The following is a 26,864-nucleotide window of genomic DNA, read 5'->3' on the forward strand; positions in this document are numbered from 1 at the left end:
GGCCAGGGGAGGCAGCGGGGGCCTGTGATAGTGGGGGTAGGGGTGGATGTGAGGCCAGAAAGGCAGTGGGGTCCAGGGGCAATGGGTGGGAATGGATACAGGGCTGTGGGAGGCAGCAGGGGTGATGGGGGTCGGTGATGAGCCCCACTGTTGTGGGGCCAGAGCCAGGGCCTGGTGGTCTGCTGCCATGCATCTAAGGCTCAGTGCCCGAACCCAGCGCTGGGGACAGGAACTGCGTGGCCACAGACAGGGATCAGAGCCCACTGCCATGCAGCCGGAGCTATGGGCCAGCACCCAGGGCTAGTGCCTGCCGCCACATGGCCAGAGCTCAGAGCTGGGTGCTGGAGCTAGGAGTCAGCACCCGCCGTTGAGTGGCTGGAGCCAGCGCTCGCTGCTGTGTGGCCAGGGCCAGGAGTTGGCACCTGGGACCAACTACGTGGCTGGAGCCCAGGAACAGAGCTGTGCTTTGGTGCCTGCTGCCGTGCAGCTGGGGCAGGGGATTACCACCAGGGGCTAGGGCCACGTGGCTGGAGCCCGGTGCCGGTGCCCGCCACCACACGGCCAGAACTGGGGGCCAGAGGCAGACTGAAGCTCTGCCACCAGAGCCAGGGGTTAGCGCCCAAAGCCCTATGGTTGAAGTCTGCTGCCATGCGGCTGGGGCTGGGGGTTGGCGCCTGTGGCCAGCGCCTGCCACTGCACGGTTGGAGCCCAGGACTGGAGCTGAGAGCCAACACCTGTTGCCACACAGCTGGAACCAGGGGCTAGAGGCTGAAACCCTGCAGCTGGAGGCCACGGCCGTGTGGCTAGAGGCGGGGGGGGGGCGGGAGTCAGTACTCGCTGCCCTGCAGTTGGAGCCTGGGGCTCCACAGCCAGGTTCCTGAAGTCTCGCTGCTGGAGCCTGCAGCCCAAACCCCCTCCCCCAAGGTGGATCAAGAACTCACCTTGCTCCTGCAGTGTTGTGCCCCACTTCTCTCCAGAGACAGTGCAGGGCGGTGCATCCAGGAGCAACAAGGAGAGATGGGGAGGGGCCGATGCTTTGCTTCCCCCCCGGCTGGAGGCTGTTGTTGGCGCACGAAAAGCCCCTGGCGGCCACATGAGGCCACAGTGGCCGCATTTGAGAAACGTTGCTATAGTCGGTGCCTATGCTTGCATGTTTTGAATTCTCTTGGTGAAGGAGGTATTTCAGTGGGTAGTTTAATAGCTGTGTGTGCAGGCATACTACATCCATGTGTGAAATGGGTGTGTAAAAGCTAATGACAGAGAAGCTGAGTGAGGTAATACTGGGTTACCACCCTGCAGTCTAAAAGCTCTTTTCTACTGTGCATGGGCTATGGAATATTTTCAAACCTTCATAACGTCTCCATTTTATCTTTCAGTTTTTGCAGGTGCCTAAATCATGCACTTCCTACTCCTTGTGGATGTGCTTTTAGGTTGATTATTATTTATGTGTATTGCAGTAGCCCCCAAGACCCTAACCAAGATCAGGCCCCGTTTTGCTAGGCACTATACATAGTGTAAGAGACATTCCCTGCCTAAGATTCACAGATTACAAGGATAGAAAGAACGATTGTGATAGTCTGATCTCCTGTATAGCACAGGCCAGGGAACTCCTCCAAATAATCCCTAGGGCAGATCATTTAGAAAACATCCAGTCTTGATTTAAAATTTGTCAGTGATGGAGAATCCACCATGACCCTCAGTAAATTGTTCCAGTGGTTAATTACTCTCACTCTTATTTCCAGTCTGAATTTATCTCGCTTCAACTTCCAGCCATTGCTTGTGTTAGACCTTTCTCCACTAGACTGAAGAGCCCATTATTAGATATTTGTTCCCCATATAGATACTTATAGACTGTGATCACGTCACCCCTTAACCTTCTCTTTGTTAAACTAGATAGATTGAGCTCCTTGAGGCTATCACTCTAAGGCAGGTTTTCTAATCCTTTAATCATTCTCATGGCTCTTCTCTGAACCCCTCTCCAATTTATCAACATCCTTCTTGAATGGGGGACACCAGAACGGGACACTGCCTTGAGGCGCTTACAATCTAGATAGACGAGAGAGGAGGGTAAGGGAAAGGAGTATAACATACAAGCAGAGTGAACAATATGATGGTGACGTGTTTGTGGCATGATAGTACCACAATTATTATTTTTTGCTAGGCTCAGCTCTTGCCGGCTGAGTTACTGGCTGTCTCCTCCCAGTAGTTTCTTCCACCTATGGCTGATAGGAAGGTGGGGGTTCTGGGGTCCCCGAAAGGGGAATCCTTTGCACAGTTCTGGGTCTAGGGTGCTGAGGAGAAGGTTTAACTCCAGCTGATCTCGGCTCTCCCCTAGAGGGTATGGCAGTACCTGCTTTTCTCCCTTCCAGGTGGTTCCTTTCGATGGTCTCCTCAATGAGATTCAAAGTTCAGTGCCCCTTCCCCACCCTTTTTTAAACTAAAAAAATGTGTGTTTTGTTTGTTAGTTTGTTTGTTTTACCCTCTCATAATGGGAAAATGCCTGAAGGGATTTTGCTCCAACTTTCTAGAACCATTCACCTGCTGGCAGAGACCAGACATACAGAATGCAGCTCTGGAGGCGAATGTGTTGGAAAATGATCAGTATGTGTTATGCACAGGGAGGTGCAAAGGAAACTGTTTTGCATCCTTAAGCAGAGTGGCCTCTGCAATGCATGTAACATCCTTCCACTCACAGAGCTGTGTTTATGGAACCCTTGTCTTCCTGTTCCATGCTGTCCATTCTCTGTGGCCATCACTTGTCATGTCACTACACCTAGGGCTGGACTGTGCTGGTAGAGCCCAACAGTAAATTAACTTGCCCTTTGATTTTTTTAAGCCCTTCAGCACAGGGCTTTTAATTTGGCTACTCAGTGCCATGCATATGAAATAATCAAAAATATAGCCCTCCATTGAACTTTGGAACACAGTTGAATTAAGGAGGCATCTATTTTTCATTTCCATACTTTTTTTTGTTATTTCCTAGTCAAAGAGAGGCTGGACTATGTAGAAGAATATCAGAACTTGATGACCAACTCTGAAACCATGGGCATCGAGATCTTCATCATTCCAAAGGTGGGGTTTTTTGCAGCCACAGCCAATCGGTATACTTCGCCTGGGTCAGCTATCTACAAATGGACTGATGGGAAATTCCAGTCTTACCAAAACATCCCCACCTACCAAGCTCAATCCTGGCGCTATTTCACCATAGGAAAAAAGGTAATTCTGCTTTTAGGGTTCCTTTGGTGCTGTGTCAAATTGCAAACGCTAGATGACAGCTTCTTCTCAGAAGGGCTGACCCAAATTTGAGTCTTGAAAGGGTTAATGTTTTAGGGCCAGATCCTTAGCTGGTGTAAACTGGTGTAGCTCCATTAATTTCAACAGAGTTGTGCTGGTATAATGGGGCTGTCCCCATGTCTTTGGCTAATTTGCAACTGTACATAGATGATTGGGAAGGGAATGTTGCTTTTTTTTGGTTTACTATTGTACAAAGCAGCAAAAATCTGTGCTAAGCTGATATCAATTACTGATACTCCATAGGAAATAGATACTTGTTTGTCTCTCCATAGCATTCAAAGCTCATCAGTCAGTCCTTCTTGAATTACTATTCTCCATGGCATGTGGGTCTATATGAAGCCTCCAAGCCCATGATTTTCTTCTCAAGACTCTCTAAAACAACAATTTGTTGCTGCTGATTTCTGGTGGACTCTGTCTGCTCTCAGCTCAGACATTAATAGGTTTCTATTAAAATCATATTTGTGAATGTCGCAACGTCCTGTTCCCATGCGGGTCATGTATCCTGAAGAATTGTACTGTGGATGGATTTTAATAAGTCTAATGGGTATGACTTTCCCAGTCTAATAACAGGCTTTCCTGAGAACTGGGTTGTGTGACACATGCCCCCTTTGATTCCATAAAACTATGTAAAGTCCCCACTGTCTAGAAAAGTAAAATTGATTTCCAAACCTGGGCAGAACTCCATGTCTGTAACATGAACCTTCTAGAATCTTAGCCAGGACGTGCTTCCATTTACTAGATCTGGAGCCAGATTCTCTTCTCCACTGCACTAGTTTTATGCTGTTGTGACTCCATGGGTTGTCCAGTCTATTTCCAGCATAAAAGTGGTGGATGATGGAGTGGAGAATCAGTACATTGTACATTGCTTCTGCTGTAGTTTACTTTCTCTTTTCTGATGTACTCGTAAATGGAATCACAGCTTATGTTGTGTGTGGCTGTCATGGTTCAGGGCCAGCTGCCCCCATGGCCCAGCTCTTGTCTCCCCAAATGCACCCCACTCCTGGTGTCAGACCTCGTGCCTTCACCTGCCCTGTGTGGAATCCCATGACTGTCCTAGTCTTAGACTGGGCTGTGGGCTGCAGTGCCCTGTGACCGCTTAGCAGTCCCAGTGGGCTCAGTGGCTGACCAGTGGATAGCGCAGGGCGTGACCAAACAGCCTTCTTAAAACAAATTGTTTCCTCTTAGCAGCAGGGACACAGCACAGCACGAGAGAGAGGATTTTAAACAGTAAAGGCCTTTACACTGGTCAGTTGGCCCGGCCCTTAGGAGGGACCAGCTGCTACAGACCCCTCCCGCAGGGCCTGTCTCTGTGTCAGTCTGTTTCTCCACAAACAGGCCCTGACAACTGCCTCCTCGGCAGTCACTTTTGATCTGTTTCAGTCCTTTCAACCCAGCTGTGCCAACCTGGGCAAAACAGCTGTGTAACCTAGCTCACTAGTCCAGGCCCCTTGCAAGGGTTTACCCAGAGGTTTCTTATCTATTTGTGTTCCCTTCCTGCTACCTCTGCTATTTAATATAGTCCTAAAGTACACATTGCCCATGACCTGGTCACATACAAGCTTCGTGAATGAATACAGATCAGTAGTAGCATTATTCCTATGTTATTACATCTCAGCCCCACCTCCTTCACACTGACCTCTTGCTCTGCACACTACTTGGTACCTTGCTCCTGGCCTCATGGGAGCTTTATGTGCAGGCTGCATGCATATGTTATGTGCTCTGCCGTCCGCACGTGCTGTCTGTTGGGGATGGGCAAAGAGGCTCGCATTTGGATTTAGATGATGTTTGGATCTGAAGGTTCTGACATTTGGATGATGATCATGAATATTTGGATTCAGGAAAACGTATGTTGATCTGGGGAGGGAAGCGTTGGTAGAAGAACGGCAGCACTTTCCTAGCAGATTGAGAGAGCAGGAGAACCACATCGGGAATTCACCAGCACCAACGCCCACCATAACAGCTGGGCCCCAGGGTTCAGAGACCACAGACTCAGCCAGGGAAGCGTCCACCAGGGAATGTTAGCAGGGCTGTTCTTGGCTGCGAGCTGGCAGCTCTGTGCAGGTGATGCTGTGGTGGGTGTTTGTTCTCTTGCTCACTTTGCGCTTCCTGTCTGAAGGGGCATTTTCCAACACTGCTCAGCCACACAATCTTCAAAAGTTCTCAGCAGCTCCTGTGGCTCTCCCTGGAGCCTGCTGGGGGCCAAACTTTTTTGAAAATCTGGCCCCAGTCGGAGACCTTGAAAATTTGGTCCTGGGCTCTTTTGCAAAGCCGGCCCTTCGAATCCCGCTGTTGGGAATGTGGTACTCAGGCGGTTGCTGTCTGGCTTCTGCTCTGGTGCCTGCAGGCAGAGGTAGGGAGCTGGGCCTGCAGCTCATGAGAGAGCCAGCCGGCTGTCTGCAAACACTTGAGAAATGTCTTTTCACACTCATGGACATAATGTACTATGATTGAAACACATGTTGAAAACAAAGGCCCCCCAAACTATACACATGCACTGCTTATGACCTCCCCAACCTCTGTACATCTCCTCTGACCATACACAAATCCTCCCAGTCCAACCCCCCAACAATCACATCCCAGCTCCTTGTGCAGCTGAAGTGTAAAACTCCATGGAGCCAGAATTCACCATCCCAGGGTGAGGATGGCAGTCACGGTGGCCTGCCTGTGCTTCCCTCTCCTCCTCTTCCTCTCTGCCACTCTCATTCCATTGTAAACAGCACTTGCATCATGATCTTGCTCCTGTCCAATTTCTAGTGTGGCAAGGGAAAGAACTGGCCCCTTTTTCTTAAGGATCCTGGATGTACTCTTCAGTTAATTCTGGGTACCCTGGATGTCTCAGTTGTGGAAGCCTTAGTGATAGGAATAATAAAATAAATAGTTGATCTAGCTGTCCAGAAAATGTAATAGCATCTTACTGGAAGAAAAGTTAGGATAGGTTCTGAAAATGTCCTTTTAAAAATTATGAAGATATTCACTTCTGCTGTATTTCTGGGGCCCTTCCTAGAGCAAACCTGTATATCTACTGGCCTTGTCAAATACAGTGTATCAACCTTCCAAAAGGAGATCCAAACATAGTCAAATATAAGTTACAGGAGGAAGTCGGTGAAGAGTCCTTTAGGTTGCTACTGAAAGCACATGTCTTAAGCTGTTGCAAGCTTTTCTGTTGCTTGTATTCTCTGCCCTCTTGCCAGCAGCTCATCCAGTTTTGCACGTGAGTTGCTAGAAGCTTTAACCTGCATAGAAGACACAGTGATCCCATTTTTCTTAAAGTGAACATGCATTGAAAGGCACCTGGTGTCATCACTTGTCAAGGAATATGTATTGTTGCTTCTGGGATATGGTCTTGTTGATCAGTTGGAGAGGGGTCAGAGAAGAGCCACAAGAATGATTAAAAGATTAGAAAACCTGCCTTAGAGTGAAAGACTCAAGGAGTTCAATCTATTTAGTTTAACCAAGAGAAGGTTCAGGGCTGACTTGATCACACTCTGTAAGTACCTATATGGGGAACAAATATTTAATAATGAACTCTTCAGTCTAGCAGAGAAAGGGATAATAAGATCGAATGGCTGGAAGTTGAAGCTAGACAATTTCAGATTAGAAATGAGGCACACATTTTTAACAGTGGGGGTAATTAAGCACTGAGACAATTTACCAAGGACCAGGGTGGATTCTCCATCACTGGCAATTTTAAAATCAACTGGATTAAAAAAAAAAAAAAAAAGACCTAGTTCAAACAGGAATTACTTGGAGGCAGTTCTCTGGCCTGTGTTATAGAGGAGGTTAGACTGGATGATCACAAGTGTCCCTTCTGGCCTTGAAATCCATGGATTGCCTCGGTTTTCTTAAAGTACAGGAAGAGTGTTACATAATCATTTCGAGCTTGCTTAGTGCCCAGCCCAAAAGGATTTATGCGCCGCAGGCTGCTTATAAATTGACGGCAAACAAACTGATGAAAAAATGCCATGTCCTTATGCAGTACTGCCACCCAAAGTGTTCAAAAATCATGAGTCAGGCCCAAAAAAGCCTGAGATATTTTTAAAATAAATATTGAGATCTTTTTATTTGCCTTTGGGTTTCTGAGCCTAGGGTGCATTCAAGTTACATGTTCAAGCTTTTCTCTGCAACCACAGGGGCTGGAAACGTAGAGCTTGTCTACTCTTGGAAATTTACTGAAGTAGCTATCACAAGTGATCTTCTCAGTGGTCTTTCATGGCAGAAAATGCTGGGCATGAACCACTGGCAAATAACATGAAGAGAATACGTTTTTCAATTGCTTATATAGCAATGCTAGGAGTGTGGGTAACAAGCAAAAGGAACTGGAAATTCTCATTGACGAGAATGAATTTGATATAATTGGCATTACTTAACCCTGCTGGGACAATTCACAGTATTGGAATGTTTAAATCATTGGTTATAATGTGCTCAGGAAGGAGGTGGAGGGGTGGCATTCTACATTAAAGACACCACTACTTGTTTTAGAGTTATCGATAACTCAGAACCACAGGACCTTGCATGCCTCTGGCTGAATGGGCTATCTAACAAAGCCCAGAAGAGGGAGCTCGTGGGGATCGCTCCCAAACTGCCAAATCCAACCAGAGGACAGGATGAGTTACTCCTTCAGCTACTTACTGTCTGTAAGATGTGGAAAGAAAAACTGTTGTTGCGGGGGACTTCAATTTGGGAGACATATGCTGGAGGTCTCATGCAGCTAGCAGTAAAACATGTTTAGAGTTTCTAAAAAATTATAGATGATAATTTTCTGACACAAAAGGTATAGCGCCCAACATAAGGTAACTCTAATTTGGACCTCCTTGTGATGGCGAAAGGTGAATTAATCACTAGATTGGAAATTGGTCGTTGCCTAAGGACCAGTGAATGTGATCTGATTACATTCAACATGGGGAAACAGAGGATCGTCCCAATCATTGATATATACACTTGGGGCATCAAAGGGGCTACTTCCCCAAAGCTGAGGAAAATTGTGAGTGAAACTGTCTGGGAGGAAACATTGAGACAGAAAAATGTGAATGAAAAGTGGGAATTCTTTAAGAAGCATTTATTAGATGGGGAAAAAAAGCCACGATTCCATAATAAAGAGGACATCTTTAACTAAAAGCCCATCTTGGTTTAGTGAAGGCAGTAACTAGAAATAAAATGGTAATGTATAACAAATGGAAAACAGATAGTAACTGATATAAATTAGAAGTTATGAAGCCTCTCCCGGGGGAAGGGAGAGCATGGGCTGTGGGGTGAGAGCACCTTTGAGACACATGCAACCCATCTAGATCCTTCCTGCAACCTACTGGCATGTCAGGACCCCACCGTCTGGAAAACACTGGTCCATGGCATCGGGGAGAACAATACTGGAATATTGCATCCAGTTCTGGTGTTCATGTTTTCAAAAGGATGTTCAAAAATTGCAGAGGGTGCAGAAAAGAGCCACAAAAAATTATTCAAGGGCTGGAGAAAATAGCGTAGATTTGGAAGCCGAGCTCTGAAGCCCAGCAAGCGGGGAGGATCTCCGAGCCCAGGCTGGAATGTCTACACTGCTATATTGAGCCCTGTAGTGTGAACCCCACAAGCCCAATTGACCTGGCCTTGAGGCTTTCTGCAATGGGGCAGGGGGAGGTTGCAGTATAGATGTTCCCAGAGAGCTCAATCTGTTTAATTTCTCAAGCAGAAGATGACAGTGTCTAAGGACCTTCATGGGGCTCTTTAATCTAGCAGGAAATGGCATAGCAAGAATTAATGGCTGGAAGCTGAAGCCAGACAAAGTTTCAATGAGCAGCAAGGCACACATTGTTGACAATGAGAGTGGTTAACCACTGGCATTAACTACCAAGGGAAGTGGTGGATTCTCCATCCATTCTATCCCACTATTTTCAAATCCAGCCTGGCTGCCTTTCTGAAAGCTGGTCAGACACAGGTTTAATCACATTCAGGAAAAACTGGGTGAAATTCTCTGGCCTGTGTTATACTGGAGGTCAGACTGGGTGCTCTAATGGTCCCATCTGGCCTTATATTCTATGAATAACACACTATGTGGATACACTTATTCTGGAACGAGTACCAGTAGCTAACTTATTGCTTGTAAGAGACTTTGGGATATACTGACTATACAAGGAGCTATACCAAAGGAAATAAACGGGGCTATATCAAAGGAAAAGTTTGCAGTAAAAGGAATTATTTTTCCTTATTTTGGAAACTAGAGTGAGCAATGGATTTTTTGGTTCAGTAACTGAACCAATAAATCAGAAAAAAACAACCCAGTGCACTTCAAACCAAAACTGATTTCTTTTTTGTTTGTTTTTTCTTGCTAAAAAACTTAACTTTTTTTGCATGGATCAAATGCAACATTTTGAATGTTACTTAGAATCGACATTTTGGTTTGAAAATGTCTTTTCAAGTTGAAATGTCAAAGTGGTTCGCTTAGAAAATGTCAAAACAAAACATGTTGGCATTTCTGAAACAAAATGAGGGTTTTTTTTGCCTGAAACTATTCGCCAAATTTGATTTAAATTATTCCAAACACTTAAATCCAAAACAGACTGCGAAGAGTTACAAAGGGATCTCACAAAACTGGGTGACTGGGCAACAAAATGGCAGATGAAATTCAATGTTGATAAATGCAAAATAATGCACATTGGAAAACATAATCCCAACGATACATATAAAATGATGGGGTCTAAATTAACTGGTACCACTCAAGAAAGAGATCTTGGAGTCATTGTGGCTAGTTCTCTGAAAATAGCCACTCAGTGTGCAGCAGCAGTCAAAAAAGCTATGTTGAGAGCCATTAGGAAAGGGATAGATAATAAGACTGAAAATATCATGTTACCTCTATATAAATCCACGGAACTCCCACATCTTGAATACTGTGTGCAGATGGGGTCACCCTATCTCAGAAAAGATATATTGGACTTGGAAAAGGTTCAGAAAAGAGCAACAAAAATGATTAGGGGTATGGAACAGCTTCCATATGAGGAGAGATTAATTATGAGACTGGGACTTTTCAGCTTGGAAAAGAGATGACTAAGGGGGGGATAGGATTGAGGTCTATAAAATCATGACTGGTGTGGAGAAAGTAAATAAGGAAGTGTTATTTACTCCTTCTCATAACACAAGAACTAGGGGTCACCAAATGAAATTAATAGGCAGCAGGTTTAAAACAAACAAAAGGAAGTATTTCTTCACACAACACACAGTCAACCTGTGGAACTCAGTAAGATGCTCCAATGGTTCTTCACTGTTAACAAACTGCATTTTTTCAAGTTTGAATTTTTCTAACTTCCACATCCAGCCTGTGGATCTTGTTCTGCCCGTGACAGCTAGATTACAAAGCCTGCTAGTCTCAGAAAGCTCCTCGTCTTCTAAGTACTTGTAGACCATGATCAAGTCACCTCTGAACCTTCTCTTCAATAAGCTAATGAGACTGAGCTCCTTCAGTTTTTAACAGCCTTCAGGAAGGTGTGCTTCCCAGATGCTGGGACTGGAAGACGGGGATGGATCACTTGATAATTGCCCTGTTCTGTTCATTCCCTCTGATGCGTCTGGCACTGGCCACGGTAGGAACACAGGGTAGAGAACTAGATGGACCATTGGTCTGACCCAGTCTGGCCATTCTTATGTTCTTATAACCGTGAATCTTTCTTGTAGCTCTTCTCTGAGTCCTCTCCTGGTTTTCACCATTGTTTCTGAAGTGCGGACCTTGGAAGTGAACGCTGATTTTTTTAAGTCTGCCTGTAGCCTAGTATCTACAAGAGGCCAGATAATATTATTACTAGGCCTCCCTGACAACAGCCTACCTTACCAGCTCATGGGACAATCTGACCTCTGGGTAAAGGGTGTATTCATTTATCTGTTCAGCAGTTCTCCCATCTGTGCTGTACAAAACCTAGCACCCAGCTCCCTGCCTCTCCGCCCCATCATTCACCACCCCTTCACCCAAAGTGGAAGGAATGATGCAGAATGGGAGAGGTGAGAGCGCACCTGGGGCACTTGAACAAGATGGTTTGAGGGGGATTTCCGAGGTTAATGCTCCTAATCTGATTGCTGCTAGCCTGGTTGTGAGGAGCTGGATTTATGGTCCTAGCATCAGATCCAGTGCCCAAGGAAGCCAACAGAGAGGAGGCTTTGCAGTGACTTCACTGAGCTTTAGATCAAACCCCTATGTGACAGTGACTTCTGCCCACATGAGCAAGAAGAAAGAGCCAGACGGGATTGGACATTATCATGTGAAGCCAGGTATTTCCCCACCAAGGTAGAACTCCACAGATGCTGTTCTTCTGAGCATCACATGGACTGGCAGGTAAATTATCTTGCAAGTAAAGTGTGGGGGGTTGGATTTTGTTTTTTACTTTCAATAAACCCTCCCTCAGCTGCAGACAATGCATTGAACAGAAAGAACCCAATATTCACCCCGAGTGATTCTCACTTTCCCACCTCTTGTCATTAAGATCCTTTCTATCACAGAGTGCCTCTCGCTATATTTTGCATTGTTAGGTAGATATTAATAGAGGGGCCGTGTCTTCTGGATATCATCCAGCCCTGCCCACATATGCAGACTGAGCATGACTTTCAGCGATTCCAAAGCCAGAAGGGGCCACTGTAGGAACATCTAGTCTGATCTCCTGCATAACACAGGCTAGGGAACTTTCCCAAAATAATTCCTAGAGCAGAGCTTTTAGAAAAATGTCTGTCTTCATTTAAAAATTTCCAGTGATGAAGAATCCGCCAAAATCTTTGGTTCCAGGGTTTAATTACCATCACTATTAAAAATTTAAGCCTTATTTCCCGTCTGAATTTGTCTGGCTTCAACTTTCAGTCACTGGAGTTTTTTACACATTTCTCTGCTAGACTTAAGAGCCCATCATAAATATCTGTTCCCCATGTAGGTGCTTATAGGCTGTAATCAAGTTACCCCTTAACCTTCTCTTTGTTAGACTCAAGGAGCTCAAGCTATTTAGCTTATCACTATAAGGCATGTTTCTAATCCTTTAATCATTCACGATTCAACATCCCTCTTGAATTGTGGGCACCAGACATGGATTCAGGATGCAGCAGTGCTCATAGCAGTGCCAAGTATAGATTCCCCTGTTTTTGCATCCCAGCATCACATTAGTCCTTTTGGCCACAGCATCACACTGGGAGCTCACGTTCAGCTGATTCTCCACCATGACCCCCAAATCTTTTTCAGAGTCACTGCTTCCCAGGAGAGAGTCCCCCATCCTGTAAGTATGGCTTGCATTCTTTGTTCCTATACGTATACATTTACATTGAGCCATATTACAACACAAACTGGGTGCAAGCAAACAATGTACCAAGCGATCCAGATCGCTGTGTATCAGTGACCTCTCCTCCTCATTATTTACCACTCCCTCCATTTTTGTGTCATTTGCAAACTTTATCAGTGATGATTTTATGCTTTCTTCCAGGTCACTGATAAAAATGTTAAATAGCATAGGGCCAAGAACCAGGGGTGACGGAAGCTTCTGAACAGTGGGAGGGCCACCGGCACCTGAACCGTGGCCCACCCCCCCATACTGCCCCTTCCGCTGAGCCCCCGCATTTGCGCCTCCCCTTTCCCCGATGCCCTGCCCCCATGCCGCCCCTTCACCTGAGGCTCCACTCCCTGCACTGCCCCTCCCCCCTGAGATCCCGCCTCTGCACTGCCCCTTCTCCCCGAGCCCTTGCCCCCATGCCGTCCCTTCCCCCTGCCCCCATGCCACCCCTTCCCCCCTGCCCTCACACCGCCCCTTCCCTGGAAGCCCTGCTCCTGCACAGTCTCTTCCCTCCCCCCGTTGCTCTTCCTTAGGGCTGATAAAAGGCAGAAAGGCATAGGCCTCCCTCTTTTAAAAGTGGAGGGGCCATAGCCCCTGGCCCCCCCGTTCCAGCCCCCCTGCCAAGAACCAATTCCTGCGGGACTCCTCTAGAAACACACCTGTTCAATGACAATTCTCTGTGTACAACTATATTTTGAGATCTATTAGCCAGTTTTTAATCTATTTAATGTGTGCCATGTTGATTTTATATTGTTCTAGTTTTTTAATCAAAATGTCATGTGATACCAAATCAGATGCCTTACAGAGGTCAAGTGTATTACATCAGCACCACTATCTTTATCAACCAAACTTGTAATGTCACCAAAAAAAGACATCAAGTTAGTCTGACATTGTTCATCAAATGTCTGCTGTTTCCCACATGAGGTTCAGTCACATCAGCAAATTACAATCCAACAATATGAGCATCCTAATCAATTAAGGGTCAGTTACCACATAACTGATTCAAGGGTTCTTAACAGGGTATGTTACAGCTACACAACCTGTGAGAGGAAAGCTATTGGAGAATGAAAAGGTAAAGTATTGGATGGAAATTAACATTGTGATTACATAGGCACTTTCTGTCTTTTCCCTGGTATCTGGGGAAATCGTTGCAATGGGAGGTATTCTAACAGTAGAAATAACAGCTTTTGTTAAAAGAAAACAGCCAAGGTTGTTTGTCCCCGGCATTAACCTACTCCAACAGCAATCCCATCAGGGATGCGTTAGCATACAGATTGCAAACAGGCGATTATTTTTCTCTTCCTAAATCCATCCTTGCTGCAGGATGAAACAGAATCCCCTGTTGCGTGCCTTTGAGTGGCTGCTCACTCTAAACAAACCTGCTGAGAGAGGCACATGCACTGGATGGGTTAGTGAGCTTTGCTGAAAGCTATTTTTTTCCTTCATTCTGTAGCAAAGTTCAGTTAAAAATAAAATTGCAGTCCTTTTAAGCCTATGATCTTCCAGATCAGATGTGTGTCATTTGTAGGCTTTGTGGTAGGGCGCTTGGAGAGCCAGGCAGCCTAGCAGTTAGCACACCCAATTTCCAGCCCCTTGCTCTCTGTTAGGATGGTAGAGGGGCTGGTCCCTGACCCTAATCTGGAATCTTCGGCTCTCCACCTGCATCTGGGCAACAGCCCTTAAGTGGGTGTGCGAGGGGGACCCCTGTTCCTTCCCTCTCCACATATCCCAGTCCAGGGCCCTGTGGGAAGCAACACTGACATGGTTCTCCCTGCAGGGAGCCTAAGTTCACTGGCAAAGCTAGAGAGAGACCTCGTGGGGGTCTGTTGGCTAAAGAGGTTTGGGCCTGTGAGCTAAGAAACTGCTCCCTTTGTTCTTGGTCCTCCTGTATTTGGAGAAGCAGGACTTTGTACGTTCCTTGTAACTAAACAAGATGGCAGCAAAGAAAATAGGAGCCTCCATCGATGTATCCTTCCAGCTTTGACTAACTGCTTGGATCAAAGAGGGGCAGCACACGTGTAGGAGCGGGACCAAGTTTCCAAGGAGACTAGAGAGATTGTGAGCTGCTGTTCCTGTTGAACCAAGATGGAACAAATAATGGAGTTACTTCCAGAAATCAAAAATCCCTAGCACAAATTAAAACGAGACCTAAAGCAGGATCTAAAGCGAGAGTTGGAGGATACCCAGAAAGGGTTCAGAGATGACTTGCACGCTGAGATGAGATCCCTTCTGGAACAGCAACTACCAAGTGTCCAGACAGATTGGGAAACCCAACTGCGACATACCCAGGCTGGAATGGTCAAACAGATTGACAGGATGATCAACAACCTGACTGCCACAGGCCAGAAATTCTGCCAGGAGATAGTGTAGACCAAACAAGCTTTGGCCAATTTGGAACTTGCCTACTCTGATGAGTTGCAGCAATTCAGTCCCCTGAAGGAAATCAAAGGGGCATTGACCACAGCAGAAGGCAGTTGCCTGGCTGATGAACTGGGCAGCCAGGGGACATTTACAACAGTTTGCTACCCTGTTTGTAATGCACAGAGGGCCAGAGGGGAGCGGTCAGGCTGTCCCAGCTCAAATAACTTAAAAGCTGTTGGAGGTTTATTTGGCTCAATTCAACACTATAGCTCAAATGAATGGCTGGGAAGAGGGACAGAAGGAGGGCGATGATTAGCAGCCATCTTGGGTGGTCCAGCTCTGATGGTGCTGTACAACTTACCCCCAGAAAAGAGACTGAGTTATCCAGACCCAGGACAAACCTTTGATATGTGGTTTGGAGCTATGCTTGGCTATACTGGGAACTTACATCGGCATAGCTACTTCTCTCAGAGGAGTGAAAAATCCACACCCCAGAGAGAGACAGCTGTGCCGACCAAAATAACCTGGTGTAGACAGCACTGGGCTGATGAAAAACATCTTCCATCAACCTCGCTACCGCCTCTCAGGGAGGTGGATACCTACAGCATCAGCGTAGGTAGTGTCTACAACAGTGGTTGTCAACCTGAGGCCCATTCTGCACAGAGCTGCCTGCAGCCCATGTGACATCCTCAGGCCCAAACAGGTAGTATTGGATGCAGCCCAGATAACACATTGTGGGCTGCACATGCGGTCCACAACGGTAAATAGGTTGAGAACCACTGATCTAAACTGAAGCACTAGGCCAATAGCTGTCATGGCAGGGTGTTTTCTGAGCAATCAAGAACCGGCGGAGCAGTGTTTCTGTAATGCCTTTGTGGGATTGTTAACTAGCTGTGTTATGGCTGAGGTGGTGACCACCAAAGATGGACTCAGGAGATATAAATTAGGTGCATGGCTCTACCACAAGACACCCTGTGTGATGCTCCTTTATGCCTCATTTTACTATGGGAATAATATCACTTTCCTATGGGGGCTACATTCTCGTCCTGGGGACAGCCAGTGGTTAGTCCCTGAGGTCTGGAATAGCTCCAAAACAGAATGAGTTTATTAAGTGCCCTCACTGCTCCTTGCCCAGGTGCTGTGAGGATAAATTCATTAAAGTGTACGGGGTGCTCTATGAGCACCACAGAAAAGCCTTTACATAAAGCCAGTGTGGTACAAGCTTCCTCTGACTGTGGGTGTGGTGGCAGACATACTCATAGGCACCCCACTGCTGGTGATCACACAAACACTCGTGTATTGAGTGTGGATGAGTGTGCACACACATGTAGACACACTTGCATACACACACATATTCAGGCAAGTAGATACCTTGTGCAATTCAGCTGCGGATTTTTGGACATCCCCAAATTTAGGCCTGTCTCTAATGATTTAGGAAATACTGTATATAGGCAGAACTAAAAGTCTATGGCAAAGTGGCATGTTAATATAGACAGTTAATTGGCCAAATGCTACACTAGCAAGGTGTTCGGGCCAATGAATTCCTGCTTGTATGGTAGAATTCTATGGGTTTCTAACCAGGGACTTGACAGGGACAGGGGGAGAGCAGGAAAACAGGAACAGAAAGGAAGAGGTGCCCACAGCCATGTTCCTGTCTATCCTCTACCACAGGGATGTCGGACCGGTGCCGTGTCAGCCACCGGGATTGCACGGTACCCGAGCATACTCTGCGGGTGCCATTGGGGTGCAAAGTCAGCGCTAGAGCTGGGCAAATAACACAAAGCAACTTCCACTCCTGTGGGTTTGAATTTTGAAATGAATTCTCTGCCACCACCACCACCTCCGTTTGTACTATTTTGCTACAAACATGAGAGCCATTGACTTCAGCTGGCAAAAATGCTTGCAGAAAGAGAATGGCAAAGTTGCATGCTGAGTAGCCACAGAAAGGACATTTTAAATGTGTGTACGTATTTATATTATAAGGGCTTTTGTGCTCAACCAGTCAGGGAAGAGAAGCAATACCGTGTGACTTATATGGCCAATCATAACCAAGCAGGACAGGTTACATTTAGAATATTCCACATCAGTCCACAGACTATTGTTTAAAGAACAGGAGTACTTGTGGCACCTTAGAGACTAACAAATTTATTTGAGCATAAGCTTTCGTGGGCTACAGCCCACTTCTTCAGATGCATAGAATGGAACATATAGTAAGGAGATATATATACATACAGAACATGAAAAGGTGGAAGTAGCCATACCAACTCTAAGAGGCTAATTAATTAAGATGAGCTATAATCAGCAGGAGAAAAAAAACTTTTATAGTGATAATTAAGATGGCCCATTTCAGACAGTTGACAAGAGGTGTGAGGATACTTAACATGGGGAAATAGATTCAATCTGTGTAATGACTCAGCCATTCCCAGTCTCTATTCAAACCTAAGTTAATGGTATCTAGTTTGCATATTAATTCAAGTTCAGCAGTTTCTCGTTGGAGTCTGTTTTTGAAGCTTTTCTGTTGCAAAATTGACACCTTTAAGTCTGTTATTGAGTGACCAGAGAGGCTGAAGTGTTCTCCTACTGGTTTTTGAATGTTATGATTCCTGATGTCAGATTTGTGTCCATTTATTCTTTTGCGTAGAGACTGTCCAGTTTGGCCAATGTACATGGCAGAGGGGCATTGCTGGCACATGATGGCATAGATCACATTGGTAGATGTGCAAGTGAACGAGCCCCTAATGGTATGGCTGATCTGATTAGGTCCTATGATGGTGTCCCCGAATAGATATGTGGACAGAGTTGGTATCGGGCTTTGTTGCAAGGATAGGTTCCTGGGTTAGTGTTTTTGTTGTGTGGTGTGTGGTTGCTGGTGAATATTTGCTTCAGGTTGGGGAGCTGTCTGTGTTAATAGTATTGTTTATTTTCATAAACATTTATACCATGGTAGCACCTTGAGGCTAACCAGGTTGGGCCCTGTGTGCGAGATATCGTGCAAAGAGATAGTAAGTGACAGTTCCTGCCCCGAGCTGCTTGCAGTGGGAAAGGATTTCCTGGGGACGATTCCCTTAGCTCTGGTCGAGGTGCCCAGGACTGTGGGGAAAGCTTCTGTCGGAGCTGTGCTATGGCAGGCCGGGATGCTGGTGGCAGTGCCGAGCGTTTGAATGGGCTGCTCCACGGGTTTGCCTGGTTTTGTAAAGCTAACCTCAGACAGCTTGGAGTTGGTATTAGCTAAGGGGAGTGCCAAAATGAAGGGACGCTTATCTGAGCTAGCGACAGATGCTGTAGGTTTGATTGGTCGAGCTAGAAGCTGCAGATTCAGAGGCGGGGGGAACCAGTGAACGTTGCTTTTCTGAACCTCAGAAAAAAAGCCTTATTTGAATTTGGGGTCGCGGGGGCGGGGGGGAGGCTCTTCTGTTACCTGGTAGAGCTCTGCAGAGCAGTCTCACCTTGCAAGGAATTTGGGGTGTCCTTCAGAGTGATACGGTGGTAACTGTTAACCAGGAGACCTCACTTCCCCTCCTCCCCCTGTGGACCCAGTAGACAGCAAAGATATCATTGACAAGGGCCAGTCTGAGCCCTGGGCTCGTGGACCTGGAAGGAAAGACGGGCAGACTGAGACTAGGCCGACTCAGAATGACTCCAGCTGGTGCCACAGGGCCCTGTTGGGGCACAAAGCAGCCTTGGTAGAGTCTTTACAGGGGCCCAAACGCTCACCCGCTCTGCTCTGCCTTCCTAGCTCTCCGAATGCCCTGTCCATTCTCTTCCACCCCTTCCCTCCATGGCTCTCCTCCCTCTCCCTCCCCTCTGACGCAGGGACGGGAAGGGGAGAGAGAGCTGCTCTGTGTGGCCAGCAGGGGGTGCACTTTAGCTGCACTGTCCTTCAGCCCCCGCAGGGAGCAATAGCAGCCCTGCTGCCAGGCCCTGCCGTGACCCAGTGGGAGGTGCCCGTGTGCTGCACCCAGCCCTGTGTTCCAAAGCGTGCCCCATTTTCACTGCACCTGCGCTTGAGCATTCCCTGTAAGGGGAGAAACTGAGATGTCCTGGCTTGTTATTTTTCAGATCTTCCTAGCAGTGGCTAATTTTGAGCAGAATGAAAGGGGTCAGCAGTTCTCTGTAATTTACAAGTGGAGCCACAGAACAAAGAAATTCTTCCCGTACCAGCGGATCGCCACGCACAGCGCTAGGGACTGGGAGGCCTTTGACATTGAGGGAGAGGCCTTCCTCGCGGTTGCCAACCACAGAGAAGGTACCTCGCCCTTATTCTTCCTGGCAGTGCTCGGTCGGTAGGTGCTGAGTGCAGGTGGTTTAGCGGGAGACAGCCAGCTGGGGCCTGTTGAAGGAGGACTCGGGGACCCATCCTTCCTGTAACGCCCCCTTTCAGGGTGGGGAAGTTCTGGACCAACCTCATGGTGTCGTTAATCCCCCCGTTATTGTGCGGGTACCTCCACAGCAGGAATGTGCGGTGGGATCCTGGCCCCAGTGCCATCAATGGGAGTTCTGCCAGTGATCTCAGTAGGGCAAGGATTTCACCCATAAAATCCAAACCCTGGGGAAACGCTTTTGTATCAGCTAAGGCCGATGCCTAGTAAAGTGTTTTAAACAGTAGCCTTTTGCATTCTCAGCGTGCTGTCTGTAGCAAAGGCAGGAGCTAGCAGTGCTTTGGGGGCACTGGATACTGGTTTTGGCTGGATATTGTGATTCATTTCCATTTGTTTGTCAGGCGAAAGGGGGTGGAAGAAGACGTAACAGTAGCTACTGGAATCAGCGGAGACTGATCCTTGTCATGGGACAGGGGTATTAATTAGCCTGACCCAGCTAATGTAAATGAAGGCCATAAGACAATCACTCTTTTACCTGCAGAACCTTCTTACCCCTTCCACCTACAGATAGCAAAGCACTCTGCAGAAATTATTAAATCATTCGGAGAGAGAGAAATATTGTCTCCATCTTACCAAGGCAGGGAAAATGAGGCTCAGCATGATTAAGTGTCTTGCCCACAATCACACAACAAGCCAGTTGCTTAGAAACAGAAACCAGATCTTCCAGCTCCAGTGCTTTAACCACTAATAATGAGTCTCCCTAACACCTCCTAGAAGGTGGTGTGATTTTCGGTTAGCAAACAAACTGTGGTGATGGGAAAAAATGTGGTCATTGCTGGGAGGAAGGTGCACAATGATCCATTTTACCATGTGGGAAATTTCCAATCCTGCCAGCCATCCACAAACAGAGCTCCCTTGGTTGTTAGGTCAAAGAGATCCTAATCCCTTGTCATTCATAGGTGACCTCTTCCATCAGAGCCCACTTCTAGCCCATCACCGGAACAGCATCTCTGTCTTGTAGAGATCCCTCTCCCTCTTATCCTGGAATGGCTGTAGATATGAAATGATACATTTGAGTTACAATTTCCCTTCTCACTGTTAAAGTGAAGGATTCCACTTCAGAGGGACTCTGATGAAACTCCTCGCTAATCACCCAGCAGTTGTTGCTTCTCGCTAATCCTTGTGTTTGTCACAGTTCCATTGCAGGGCACAATCCCAGTCGCCTTACTGTGGTCCTTGACATGCATTCCTGCTTCATGCTGGAGAAACCGGATAGTGTACAAGTGGGTCTTTGAAACACCAGGCCGGCGAAGCATCTTTCGCCTGTTGAGTTACCCACATTGTGTTTTGCTGCACCTAGAAGAGCCTTATAAACACCAGCCCTTTAAAGATGTTCCTTCTGCTGATCTGTCAGATGTTAATGATTGTGAAGTATCAGCATCAAAAGGGCATCGTCAGCCTGGCCACATCTCATCCTGAAAGAAAAGTGTCCCTTTAACTCTCAAGTTAGGGCAACCATAGGGATCACAGGGGCTACCTTGTAACACTCTCCAGAGTACATTTATGTTCTTGCTATATACTCTGGGGTAGTTGACTAACTGTTGCTTGTATTGACTGCTCGGACTGCAAGTCATGAGCCATTTCTTCCTTTGAGTGTGTTTGCATGCCCCACCCCCAGCCCCATCCTATGTGGAGCAACCATGAGCATACCATGCTGGCCTAACTTCATTCCACGTGTTCACACTGGCGTTTTGTACCAGCAGCTGTGATGATCTACCGATGGGGATTTGGATACCCCCATACAAGCCGGCTGGGCATTGTGATATCTCCCTAATAGCTCACCTACCACCCCCATCAGAGGCTTGTTCTGCCAGGAGGGATATTGCAATGGATTCAATGGATGGGCTGCATTATGTGGCTCCTCAGAAGGCTCCTCAGAAGAGTTTTAAAGAGACAGTACTTCTACTGGGGAGCAGTGAAAACACACTTGATTTCCCAATGGGTTAAAATAGTCTCTGAAATTACCTTTCCTCTTACACAGTCTGCATCTCCCGTAATAGCTCGCTAGGCTTTATACAGCACTTTTCATCAGTAGGTCTCAAAGTGCTTTACAAAGGAAGTCGGTATCATTCTCCACATTTTAAGGGTGGGGAAACCAAGGCGCAGAGAAGTGATGTCCCTTGCCTGGTCTTGGCAGAGCCAGGAATAGAAGTCAGGTCTTCCACTGAGTGCTGTAGCCACAATTCTATGCCCTGTGTCTGACCACCAGGCAAGGCCTGGTGGGGTCCTAAAATGAGAGTGATATAGTAAGAGACACCTGCCAGGTGAGAGAGAGCCCCACAATCCCAGTCTACGGGCTCTGTGGGCTGCAGGAGTAAAGACAGCAGTTGCCTATGGAAAACCTAGAGCTAGCAAATATGGGAGGGTGAATCTGAACGATGGATCCCATGTTTGTAATGGGGAATCAGGGACGTTGAGGATTTGGAGGAGACCTTGGGAGCCGTTTCATTTCCAGGGGAAGCCTCTGCTTCCCAGCTGGACTCCTCAAGGCCTCCCATCATGGTCACGATGTGAGGGAGGTGCAGGGTCTGGTGGTTAGGGTGTTAGACTGAGCTGTGGGAAATGTGGGGTCAGTTCCCTGCTGTCATAGCCTGCCTGTTGGACTTTGGGTGAGTCACTTAGCCTCTCTGGGCCTCAGTTTTCCCATCTGTCAGGTGAGCGTAACAGCCCTGCCCTACATATTTTAACTACTAGGAGGTGCTCAGGTGCTGTGGTAACGGGAGCAGATAATTACCATAGGTAGACTCCAGCTGTCAATCATTCTCCTCCCCTGGGGAATGTCTCTAGGTATAATGCCTGTGCACCCCTTCACTCCTCAGAATGGGGGTTCCATGGGACTTGTGTGCCCAGATTTTGTGCTGGCTGTACATGGGGTGAACGTCATTATTTACACACTATTTCCCCAAAGTGTTCATGTTGCTGTCACATCATCACCTCTCTCTTGGCCTCTGAGAGCAGCGTGGTCTTTCCCCTTGTGTCAGCCGCGTCTCCAAACGTCATCAGCTAAGGGCTAGTTTTCCAAAGCACTGGGGATGTTTGATCCTGTGAGTTGCTGACCACCAGCCAAGCACTTAAACACGTGCTTATCTTTAAACTTCAATGGGACTGTGCCTGGGACTTGGCTTCAGTGGCACTCCTCACAAATGTCAAGTCCCCCTGGACTGAGTCCCAAACGCTCAGCACCCTGCAGGATTGAGCACTGATGGTCTTCAGCTCCCACTGACTGCTAGCTTGTGTCCATACTAACAGGATGCAGGAGTTTGGACTCATTCCACATGCTGAGGCTAGCCACAGAGTTGCAGTGTGCTGCCACCCAGAGGGGAATGTTAGTATAAAACCACAATGCATCCAAATTATTTAACACAAAAAGGCTGCAAGTAATACAGTATCTCCTCGCTTAACGTTGTAGTTATGTTCCTGAAAAATGCGACTTTAAGCAAAACGATGTTAAGCAAATCCAATTTCCCCATAAGAATTAATGTTTTTAAGGTCAGGCTTGACAAAGCCCTGGCTTGGATGAATTAGTTGGTGTTGGTCCTGCTTTGAGCAGCGGGTTGGACGAGATGACCTCCTGAGGTCCCTTCCAACCCTGATACTCTCTGATTCTATGATAAATAGGGGGGTTAGGTTCCAGGGAAAAAAATTTCACCAGACAAAAGACTATATTTTATATAAAATAGATTGTTTAAAACTTATACTGTGTGTGTATATATATATATATATATATACACACACACACACTATAAGTTTTAAACAAACAATTTCATACTGTACACAGCGATGATGATTGTGAAGCTTGGTTGAGGTGGTGGAGTCAGAGGGTGGGATATTTCCCAGGGAATGCCTTAGTGCTGAATGATGAACTAGCATTCAGCTGAGCCCTCAAGGGTTAACCCATTGTTGTTAATGTAGCCTCACACTCTACAAGGCAGCACAAATGGAGGGAGGGGAGACAGCATGGCAGACAGAGAAACACACCGTGTGTGTGTGTGTGTGAGAGAGAGAGAGAGATGCACATTGCCCCTTTAAGTACACTGACCACACTCTAAGTACATTGCCTTTTTAAGTAGATCAGCAAGTTGAGACAGCAGCTGCTGCCAGTAAGCGCCCTCCGTCCTGAGCCCTGTCGTGTCCGTCCCCCCGGCTCTATGGAGATGGGGTAAATGGGGGGCAGGAGCGGGGGGGAGGGGGACACCCTGACATTAGCCCCCCCTATTCTCCCCCCGACACACAGCAAGCAGGAGGCTCCCGGGAGCAGCTCCAAGGCAGAGGGCAGGAGCAGCACATGGCGGAGGGGGAGGGACAGCTGAACTGCCAGCAATTGATAGCCTGCTGGGCGGCTGCTGCACAGGGAACTTAGGGGAGCGTGGAACTGATAGGGGTGCTGCCAGGGTGCTGCTGGTCTACCCTGGTTCCAAGCCCCCACCAGCTAGCTGCAATGGGCTGGTCTTTCTGGAAGCAGTGGACAAAGCAGGCGGTTGCCAAACAACGTTATAAGGGAGCATTGCGCAACTTTAAATGAGCACGTTCTCTAATTGATCAGCAATGTAACAATGAAACAATATTAACCAGGATGACTTTAAGTGAGGAGTTACTGTACTCAGAGGCTTGGCAAAGGTTTTGCATGTAAAGCAAAACGAGTGACTAGCCATTGGTTTCATGAAAATAGCTGAGTCTGTCTGAAAAGCACATTGTTCTATTACTAGCGGCACAACCACAAAGAAAAGAGCAAGGTTTGTTAAAGGATTAGGGTGGTGTAAGGAAATGGTTAATAAATTCATAGGTTGGAAGGTCAGAAGGAACTGTTAGACCATGTAGTCTGACCTCCTGTATACCATAGCCCAGAGGCTTGCTCTTAGTGATTTCTGCATCCAGCCCATATCTTGCGGTTGAGCTAGAGCATATTATTAGAAAGACCTCCAATCTTGATTTAAAATCTGACTTCCCCCTGAGAAATGATCATGTCCATAACTGAAACCTCCTTGACCCCTTTTTCTTGTATATCTGTCACTCTCTCTTTTTATGCTTCTATAGTAAGTAACCGGTACAGCCAACGACTCCACTTCTTTGCAGTTAAAACATGAGCGATTAAAAATTCTATAAAAAATGCAGGTTTAAACTGATGTGCCTGAGAAGGTGTGAATGACTGCACTGCTGCAAATATAAAGTGGAAAGATTTATTTCAGCCTTCTCAGTGTAAATCAAGCAAACATCCAACCATCCTGTGTGACCAGCTGTGCAATAATTAGGCACAGAACCACAAGAGAAAGGAATCGGAGATATTGACAGGAGGTAATCAGTGGCCTATGAAAACTATCAGCCCTGCACTTTTAGGTGCCCTCCATTACACACATACTTGTAAGAAAAGAAAATTCAGGAAAGAGACTTGTTTTAGCTCAGTGACAGTATGAAAATCAAAAGGATCAACTTTTATTTTCTATTACAATAGATCATATAATACAACATAAAAATGTTGCAACAAAAAGTCATTTCAAAAGTTAAAACTGAAAATGTTTCATTATGAAAATGCCGAGACAGAACACTGGGATTGCTGGAACTATTTTCTTCCTGTCTCTGAAATGTTGGTGAAATCGACATGATTTTGTGACGTGTTTAGATTTTGATGGAACTGCATGTGCGATGGAACACTGTTAGGCTGTATTTTTTCAGACCAGCTCTAGTCCTTACGCATGCATTAGTATGCATTAGGCTGTGTCCTAGAGGCAGGCTGGAGTGACTCACACGTTCAGGCAGCACTATGGTCCAGGAGACCCTGGGGGTGCAAGCTGAAAGGCGCTGGGTAACTCCACGGAGGAGAGATGAAATGGAAGCCCAAAAATCAGGCCGCCCAGGATGTTCCTTTGGGAGGTGAGGAGGATGGAGGGGAGGGTAGAGAGCTCTATTCTCAAGTGTTTTGCTGGGAAAGGGAAAGCTGGCAATGCAGCCAGTGTTAGTGTTTGGGCCAAACAGCAGTTCTCCATTGCACACAGCTGCGTGTCACCCCCGATGCCTGGTCACAGCGCTAGCACCTCTCACTTTTTCTCCTGTGCGGTGGACTTTGGAACCAGGTTTGGTATTTGGGAATGAAGTTCTCTTGCTTTCACACGGGGCTAGTGCCACGGCTGCAGCCCAGAGGCGCTCAGCACAGCCGAGTCCAAAGGTCACTTTAAGCAAACTTTGCGTCAGGATGGGGCTTGTCCAGCTCCTGGCATGACTCAGAGCAGACTCAGGGCTGCTCTGTGTTATGTCTGGCTGCCCTCAGCCCTAAGGAGAGTGCCATGGCATAGGGGTAGCTTGGCATGAGCTGCAGGACGGTCTAGCTGCCCCAAGTACATGCCTAGGGTCTCAGATGGGCACACAGGTGGGGTGGATAGCCCTTCCCACAGCTCACGCTGCCCGGCTGCATTCTATTTTCAGTGCACTAGCTGAGGGAGAACTAGCAGAGCTGCTAGTCTCTGCAAGCTGGAAATCACACCCCAGCCCAAAGCGTAGCCACACCCCTAGATGTAAGAGCTGGTAGAGCCCAGTCGGGGGTGTGTGTGCGTGTGTGTGTGTGAGAGAGAGAGAGAGAGAGAGAACGAACAGGCAGGATTACACTGTAGTGTCTGTATCTGTACACGCACAGAGAGGAACTGATTGCCTTTCTGTTGATGCATCCTGTGCAATCTTTCCTCAGGTCTCTCAGAAACAGCAAGACTGGTCCAGTCTCACCCGGCAGTTACCCAGGGCGAATGGCACATCCCCAGCTGCCTGGAGTAGCTGGGACATTCCCTTTGAAGTTCCACATTTCAGTGGTGCCCATGCACTAAACTCTGTAGCTGCACCCCTACTGAGCTGCAGGGGGCTCAAGGCACTGTTAGAATTGCCCCCACATATCCAGGAGAGGTTTCCACTTAGGTATTACTTACTCCTCGCTGTCCTTGCTGGGTTAACGCTGCCATTGGCTGAGGGGAACTGAATTGGTAGCATCTACTCGTTTACTTCTTGGGAAGAAATTAGTCCCTAAGGGACAGACAGCTTAGCTGCTTTCCCCCGTTCGTATATTTCCTCCAATCTGTCCTGTTACTGTCTCATTTCTTTTGATCACCAGACTGCATTCTGTTTGCTAATGCCCTCTTCCGTTTCTGTCATTCCCAGGGGATAATCACAACATCAATAGTGTCATATATCGGTGGAACCCTAGGACTGGTCTTTTCGAGGCCAACCAGACCATTCCTACCTCTGGAGCCTATGACTGGGAATTTTTTACTGTTGGACCTTACTCTTTCCTGGTCGTGGCCAACACATTTAATGGCACATCTACGAAGATCGACTCCCACATCTACATCTGGCTCGGTGGCTCCTTTCAGCTCTTCCAGTCAATCCTGGTAAAAAGTTGATATTAATCAGATTTGACTTCCCTTTCGCACTGAGTAGATCCAGTGACTTTAATGGGACTTCCCAGCTAAATGAGGCCAGCCGGATCTGGCTCTAGGAGGAGGTGCATGGCTCATGGAGGCCACTGGGATCTGGCTCTAGGAGGAGGCGCGGCTCCTGGGGCCAGTGGGAT

The 26,864-nt window shown here is 47.1% G+C and overlaps 1 protein-coding gene across 1 annotated transcript in view; it reads left to right on the forward strand.

Annotated features, from left to right (window-relative positions):
- The window catches only part of TSPEAR (thrombospondin type laminin G domain and EAR repeats), a 74,875-nt gene that overhangs the window by 37,661 nt on the left and 10,350 nt on the right, over nt 1–26,864 (forward strand). Inside the window, exons 7-9 of the mRNA XM_026660825.1 lie at nt 2,984–3,216; nt 18,996–19,182; nt 26,453–26,682. Of these exons, the coding sequence (XP_026516610.1) occupies nt 2,984–3,216; nt 18,996–19,182; nt 26,453–26,682 (650 nt within the window). The remainder of the gene's footprint in view (nt 1–2,983; nt 3,217–18,995; nt 19,183–26,452; nt 26,683–26,864) is intronic.

The sequence above is a fragment of the Terrapene carolina genome, unplaced genomic scaffold (genome assembly GCF_002925995.2).
Source record: "Terrapene carolina triunguis isolate 2854851 unplaced genomic scaffold, T_m_triunguis-2.0 Scaffold837, whole genome shotgun sequence".
Lineage (NCBI taxonomy): Eukaryota > Metazoa > Chordata > Testudines > Emydidae > Terrapene > Terrapene triunguis.